At 43.0% G+C, this 7,688-nt stretch overlaps 3 protein-coding genes across 3 annotated transcripts in view; 1 reads left to right on the top strand and 2 right to left on the bottom strand.

The window, feature by feature from the left end:
• Nucleotides 1-2,053: 2,053 nt before the first annotated feature.
• Nucleotides 2,054-3,756, bottom strand: LOC101292344 (U-box domain-containing protein 30-like). Its single transcript, XM_004288219.1, has one exon. It carries the CDS (start codon nucleotides 3,731-3,733, stop codon nucleotides 2,369-2,371), a length of 1,365 nt encoding a protein of 454 aa, XP_004288267.1. The 5' UTR covers nucleotides 3,734-3,756; the 3' UTR covers nucleotides 2,054-2,368.
• An 883-nt stretch (nucleotides 3,757-4,639) lies between these two features.
• On the bottom strand, nucleotides 4,640-5,621 carry LOC101296242 (RNA-binding protein Musashi homolog 2-like). Its single transcript, XM_004289311.1, has 2 exons — nucleotides 5,394-5,621; nucleotides 4,640-5,275 (listed from the first exon to the last, which is right to left on the bottom strand). The coding sequence occupies exons 1-2, from the start codon at nucleotides 5,619-5,621 to the stop codon at nucleotides 4,640-4,642; spliced, it is 864 nt and encodes a 287-aa protein (XP_004289359.1).
• Nucleotides 5,622-7,593: 1,972 nt separating this feature from the next.
• LOC101295956 (CBL-interacting serine/threonine-protein kinase 1-like) overlaps nucleotides 7,594-7,688 on the top strand; it is a 7,477-nt gene continuing 7,382 nt past the window's right edge. Inside the window, exon 1 of the mRNA XM_004289310.1 lies at nucleotides 7,594-7,657. Within this exon, the coding sequence (XP_004289358.1) occupies nucleotides 7,594-7,657 (64 nt within the window). The remainder of the gene's footprint in view (nucleotides 7,658-7,688) is intronic.

Here is a 7,688-nt window from a genome sequence, read left to right as displayed (position 1 = left end):
ATCCCTTGAGATGGGAAGACACCGGCGCCCCCAAGTGCGACTCTAGGGTTGCCTGTCGTGGGTAGAAAGGGTGGTGTCTTTGACGAACTGGCTCCCAATGTGAATTGGGGAGTCTTCTGGGCCCCGACCTTCGGATTCCCCCTAGGGCGTTCATTAGGTGGAATGTACCTTGATCCCTCAGTTGCACTTGAACTAATTAAGTTCATAGCATGATTCTTTGGTGCCTGAGACCGCATCCAGTCTTCCACTTGCAGGACCCTTAAGCTCAAGTTATCATGTTGCTCCTTATATTTCTCGAGCTTTTCTATGCCATTCTTACTTCCAAAGAAGGAAGCGTCCTGCTGCAATTGTAGCTTGGTATCATGCTCGTCCAAGCGACGGGTTTGCTCATCCACGGTTGCGCGGGTAAGCTGCAGGGTTTCTGTGAAAGTCACCTTGCTCTGATCCAGTTCTTTTTGGATCCTTTGAAGGGAACCTTCCACCAAGTCTTTGTCCTCCCTGACTTGACCGGCATGGAAGTTAAAGTCCTCGCTGAGCCTAGAAAGGTTTTCTTGGTTAGCAAGCCAGATATCTCTATCCTTCATGACTACTTCAGATAGATTCTTAACAGTCAGGGTGAGGGAGTCAAGACCCACCTGCAATTGGCGGGTTGCCTGGTCGGTGTGAGTCGTTAGGCGGTCGACCAGGGCCGTTATCTGGTCTTCAGCTAGAGTGACGGGGCCAGTGCTGCTAGTGGGTGTTAGTTCTGCCATCGTAGGTTCGCTGAAATCTGGGTTTCCGAACCGAGTTAATACTTGGTCTTTCGTGAGTGAGCGACAGGCCGCGCTGTTACGAGGCTGGTAACGCGGTGATTTGTGTTTCAAACAAGAAATCGAGGGTCTCCCGTATGGGGATCCGCCTGACTTCCCAATGATGACGAGAATGTTATACTCCCTGTCCCACTGGGCGTGCCAATGTTTTGGCCACGATCCTCAGCAGGGGTAGAGAGGTAACTTGTGCTACCAAAAGTAAATTAGGGTTTGCAGGGCGTGCCACCGCGCGGACGCGGAACGAGAACGGTGCGCGTTCTTGACTTCTAATCAGGCGAAGTAGTGCTCCGGTGTCACCTCGCGGGCGAGGAATTACGAGCAAACTATCTAGTCACCTATGAATCGAAACTCACTGTTCGAAGCGAGCAGAGCAACAATTAGGAAGGAGAGGCGAGTCCAGACGGGCTCTGAGATCTAAGGCGAGGTGCACTTAGAACTTAGGGTTTCGAGGATGCTCGAAGATTTGCAGTTGTTTTGTATGATTGATTGTGTCTCTTTGATTTGTGTCCAGCTCCCTTATATAGCAATTCGCATAGACCTAATCACAATCCATTCGGACTCAGCAATTAAAATTCCACAAGGATACGACCAGCTCGCGAGCCGCGCGATCCGTGCAACACGTGTCCAGAACAGACCTCGCCTAGACCTCGCTCACAGCCCCGCATCATCTTACTGTAGCGTCGTACGCGAACTCGAACACTAAGCGATCCTATCCCGCGGAGTACTACAGTCCTTTTCCAACTCTACCTCGCCATGCCCTGTAGAATCCTACACGAACTGAAACAAAGGATCCCGCGGGGTATCGGAATCTTTGCAAAACTCCAGCTTGCGTGTTGCCAGACTTCGCCACCCTTCGTGGGCTTCGCATTAAAAAAGGGTCACAGGTACTGGCCCAAATGTTATCCAAAACGTACCCCGAGTCTTGGACCAAAAATACCCACCGGGCTCAAACAACTTCAACGTAGACAGTACACATAAAATGGATAATTTGGACAGAGGCCATATGGTCTCTCTACAATCTACAGTCAGTGAGTCAAAAACAAAACAAAACTCGAACTAAGAAAATAAGGGAAACAGGAAGCTACCACTCTACCAGGACCTTAAGGTACAGTAGAATTTCCTAAGGAGAAGAGCAGAACAAAAAGTGGAGCAAAGCAATTTCTCGACCATTACAATTTCAATTGCGAGCTCCATACATTAGGAGCAAAACTTTCCTCCTAACAAGTTATCTTTATCCAACAGCTATAATTAACATTCTTCTTTCTACTGGGAATTTATTCAAAAAACCATTGGCATCCGCCCGACAATTTAATTTGATTCAACTACAACCAGCATGGTGTATGAGGTCTACATCATGAGTCTTCTTCTTCTTCTTCATGAATGTTGAATCAATTGCTGGAAAAAACATTACTTTGAAATATTTACAGGGGAGCTGATTAGTATCTCAAACCCATATAGCAGATATTGAGATCATCTGAAATTCTTTGCATGCTGTGACTGGCCACATATTAAACATCAAAGTGGTGGGGCGCCCTTAATGCCGTGGTAGAATTTTGATGTCATTGAATTGTCCTTGAAAGCTTGCACTTGGAAATGAATATTGTATCAGAGTAGTTTAGACTACAGAGCTTCAATAGCTCTGCGGATTGCTGCTTTAAGACTGGATCACTACAACTCTGGATCACAAGGAGGAGCTTTGCTGCCAGACCGGCATCCAGGGCAATTGATGAGCATTCCTCAGGGGCAAGTTTGCATATAGACAATAAGATTGACAATGCATATTGAGTACAACTCTCTGAAATTCTCATCAGAAGGCTCACCATATTTGGTATGGTCTTCGAACAATCCTTCAATGATAATACTCCCTCTGGTCGAGACGACAATGCATCCAAGATGAAAAGGGCTAATTCTAAACATTCATTGTCAAGGGAAAGCAAACATTCAACCAATTGCGGTACAGCTCCAATGCTCACTATCAAGCCCCTCGCTTCCTCATGCAAGCATATTGTTCTGAGGAGGCTCAGTCCTGGCAAGACTCCAACTGTATGTCTCTTATCTTTAACCAACCTCATTATTCCAACCAGGAGGCTATGGCTCGAAACAATTTCTGATCGAAAATCCTTCTCCTCCATTAACATTTTGATCAACCGGGTACAATTGATTTTTGTCTCAATTGACCCCTCATTCAAAATGTCCACCATCAACGAAATCTTAGCTGGTTGCATCAAACTCATTCTGGACTCCGAATCAAGTGTCAAATTCACAAGAATTGCAATGGCTACCGAACCTATAACATGTGAAGTAAATGGACCAAGCAGAGACGAAACTACAGCAATCCCACCTTTATCGATCAATGTCTGCCTAGCAGTGGCATGAACTGCCACAACTTGACGCAATTCCTTGAGGGCTTGCACCCTAGCTTGACCCTTCACAGTCTTCAGCATCTCCACAAGCTCTGCAGCCCTTCCCTGAACATCTTCTGACTTCTTCTTCATGAGCAGATACTTCTGAGAAAACCATGTGTAGATTAGATGATGAAGGGTCCTATTAGGGGTCACGGTATCATCCCAAAGCTCCTGCATTGTGGTTGGACAGGTGAAATGCCCCAAATTGAACCACTTGAGAATGTTGGACTTCTCATAGGTCTGCCCAGTGCAAAGGGTCACAGGGTCTTGCATTGGCTCAAGAGAAATTGGGCAGATAAACACAGAAGGTACCTCAGACAAGTCAAGCTCCTCAATCATCATTCTCAGATCCAATTTCTCACCACCACCACCAGTTCCCACAACCCCACCAACACTAACAACACCACCACCACCCAAAACCCCATCTTTGACAGCTGTGTCCAAATCTAGAACATGCCCATCTCCACCACCATCAAACCCAACAATCCCATCCCTGTTTGAGGGCTCAAACATAGGCATTCTTAAAAACCCTGAAAAACCCAAATCCTCAAAGCTCTTAAAATCCTCTTACTCAAAATGCCCACATTACATCTGGGTATCCCATGAAATGTTTGAAAAAGGGATAAAAGGGATGTTATTGACAATCAGCAAGCAACAATACCCTATTTATCACACACACAGACACAGCTGATGTTGCTGTCTCTGACTCTGCTTTTTTATCTGATCTTTTTCCATGGTCAAAAACATCATTACATTCCTAATACAAATAATGAACCTTCTTGCACTTCATGCTCAAGCTTCAAAAGGGCACAATCACCAGAAACAGAAAAGATGTGCAGTAATAAAGCAAGCAAAGGGGAGCAAAGAACAACCAAAAGATTTAGACCACCCAAAGCACAAAAAAGAGATAATGTGGAGAGAAAGACTATGAGAGAGGCCGTACCACTGGAAGCAAAGTAGGAGAGACTAGTGAGAGAAAAGCCATAGCTCTTACTGAAAGAGTGAAAGGAGAGAGAAAGCCCTCAGTAGAGTTCAGTCTTCTTCGAAAATAGTAAAACTGAGAAGTAATCTGGTTAAAAAGTTGAATGGGGTGACCGGCAACCACGGGCTGTAGCCAGTGAACCACACGTGCACTAGCTACTGTGTTTTATTTTTTTTTTCTTGCACAAAAAAACGATTTGCTTAGACTTGCTAGTCTTGGTTATCATGGCGGCTGGCCGCAGTTGAATGGCATTCGAAGTAAAGAATAGGATTAATGTAAGTTAGATCGTGACTGAATGAACTACTGGATAGTTGATGTTGGATTACTTAGACTTGCACTAGTTTTGGGACTCAATCATGATAGTAAATTCCTGAGTAACCATGCTTACAGAATTTAATCAATAGAGTAGTTCATGTCTGTGCATGAATAAGAGGATACACAGTTTATTTGTTTACATAAGTCAGTAGGTGTTCGTTGGATTGCAGATTATCATTCCACGCCCATGGATGCACTTCACCACCACCATTCCAATAAGCATGTAGAACCCTCAGAGCCTTCCAAGTTCCATTAAAAGGATCCTCCCCACACAAGCACGCTGGATAATGTCCGTAACCATAAGAACCTCCACAGTTGCAGCAAAAAAGACGACCAACCCCAAAAGCAAGATCATCATATCGAAGTCCTCCTTCAAATTCCAACCTTGCATTCTCAAGGTCATGCCAGTTCATCAAACTTCTGTTATTCCTTGTTACTTCGAGACGAGCTCGGCGGACCTCCACTATCTCATTCTTTAGCTCGTGAAAATTTTCCTGCATTACATCTTTAACCGCCTCCTCTGATTCAAAAGTGATGAAACCAAAGCCTCTTGACGTGCTGGTTTCCTTATCATAAATTATCACACCCTTATCAATTACACCAAACTTCACAAAGTAGTTGATAAATTCTTCTTCTGTAAGATGATGTGGTAAACCCCCTACAAAAATCTTTTTGGGGTGATGAGATTTTTGACGTTGAGCATATTGATTTCTTTGGTTATTCTGGTTCCTCTCGCGCCGTGGTTCTGAGGGATTTACGACAAGCTGTATAACGAAAAATCAATACCCAGAAAAGAACGACGAATTATCCAACACAATATTATCACAAGCAAAAGAAAAAGAAATTGTACAAAATAGCTTACTACGATTATGTTGAACTAACCTTTTTGTCAAAGATGACATGATTTTCTTCCAAAACTTTATCAGCCACTAATCGATCAACAAAGGTAACAAAACCAAACCCTCTAGGTTGATAATTATTGACTTTATCTAGAACGATCACGCATTCTTTTACTTCACCATACTGGCTGAAGTGTTCTTCCAACATAGTTTCGTTAACCTGCCATGGTATACCACCCACAAATAACTTTCTCTCTTGCTCTGTTTCCATAGCTAAAAAATCAACAAGATATTAAGGGAATAAAATGAAATCAATAATTTATGTATAGCCGCTTGTGACTTGTGATGTTTGTATAGGATGAATAGAGTTTATATACTTGCACAAACTAAACCCTATATAACCTAGCTATATATATAAGGAATATATATATTTTTTACGGTGTTAGGATTCCTTCCATATAGAGAAAGGTAATCATGACAAAAATACATGTCGAAACTTACTTCCTAAAATTTACTATATATCTATTTGTTGATCACTGTTCATCTATAATGATTTACTGTTTATCTAGTAAAAACAGTTTTGGGCTCGGGCCAGTTTTTTTTTTTTTGTCTGAAAAAAAAAGTAAATTGGGACACACTATCTAGAAAGAACCCTCTGAAATTTACTTTGTTCTGTCTCCGATGAAAATAGTAGATTAGGAAAAGAGTGAAAGAAAGAATCGAGAAGAAAAAACATAAGAGATATACTTTTACTACTATGATAAGTGCATTGTTGTTAAGTATTTCAAATTGAATCTATATAGATCTTGCACTTTGATACATTAGAAATAAGAATAAAAGAAGAAAAATTATGAACACAAATCTCGCAAATCCCGCGGCAAAGCGTGGGTCATAATTCCAGTTCAGAAGATTTTCTTTAATTTGTTGGTCAAGCATTCACAAATATCTTGCATAAATTATTTCAATAATGATGAAAACTGATTTAGATGCTTCAATGTATTTTTTTTTTATTTTTTTTTCCGGGATTACCTTACTTCTCAAAGAGCAATTAATACCAATTCCAATATTGGTGTCATCATTCCCCAATAATGAAACTCAACTTCTTTAGAGTTTTTTTTTTTGGGACAATGCCCTTTAGCCCTAATTTTAAGAATTTTATTCCCACCAATAAAATCAGATTTCAAAATTCCCAAGAGCCAACTTAAACAAGAAAAAGACAATTATACCTTTAATGATTTAAATAAACTACAATAGACCATTATAAGAACAATAGAATGTATATTTTAAAATAAATATCTATGACCGGATTCTTGCAACCGATGGTCGTTGACCGTGACTCCCGCGACCGTTGACCAAACTCTGACGACAGTTGACCATCTATTGGGGTCAGTATGACCTCATATTGGGGTCAGTATGCATGGGTCTGTCCACAGGGGTCAACTGGGGGCAGTAGAAGGGTCTACTGGGGGCCAGTAGGGGGTATACTCGGTGCAGTAGGGGGGTCTACTAGGTGCAATAGGAGGGTCTATTGGGGGGCAGTAGGGGGGTCTACTGAGGCCAATAGGGGCAGATGACCTGCGTTTTCTCCACTGCTAAACCCCTCACCAACAACAACAACCAAACCAATATATTTTGTTCTGTTACATTCAACACAAAACAACCAATTCATGAATTAATGAGTTCTCTACCCTTCACCAATTCAAAATCTAATATCAACCATAACTCCATTTCGGAATCAAATACCATGACCAAAAACCAACACAGTAGTACTTACCTTACAGCCAAAAGTTTCAGGCAAAGTCCTCCAAATTACTCTCTGCACGCAAGGCAGAAGATCACCGCTACCAACTCCGAAATACGCCCCTAACATCCAGCTCACCACCACCTCCGACGTCGTTGAGGCCTACACCGTCATCGTCGCCATAGGCACAGTGGCGAAGCGGCTCGTGTTCCTTGACTCCGGCAACGGCAAGGGAGGCTTTTGGAACCGTGGTGGTTTTAAAGTCGAACTCTGTGGCAGAGCATGAAGCAACAACCGGTTAGGCGCGGCAGATGGATCCGAGATGCTTTTGGAACCGTGGTGGTTTGAAGCCGAACTCTGTGGCGGAGCATGAAGCGACGGCGGGTTAGGCGCTGCAGATGGATCTGAGATCCAGATTCCGATGACGGCGAGGGTTTTGAGGTTGGACTGGAAGTCCTCCCAGCGAGGGTTTGACTAAGCAGAGCGGCGGTGGAAGAAGGCAATGGTGAGCTTCTGTTTCGTTTTTCCGGTACGGAGGAGAGAGAGAGAGAGAGAGAGAGAGAGAGAGAGAGAGAGAGAGAGAGAGAGAGAGAGAGA

This window comes from Fragaria vesca, linkage group LG1, assembly GCF_000184155.1.
Source record: "Fragaria vesca subsp. vesca linkage group LG1, FraVesHawaii_1.0, whole genome shotgun sequence".
Taxonomy (NCBI): domain Eukaryota; kingdom Viridiplantae; phylum Streptophyta; class Magnoliopsida; order Rosales; family Rosaceae; genus Fragaria; species Fragaria vesca.
This window is presented reverse-complemented; position numbering and strand designations above follow the sequence as displayed.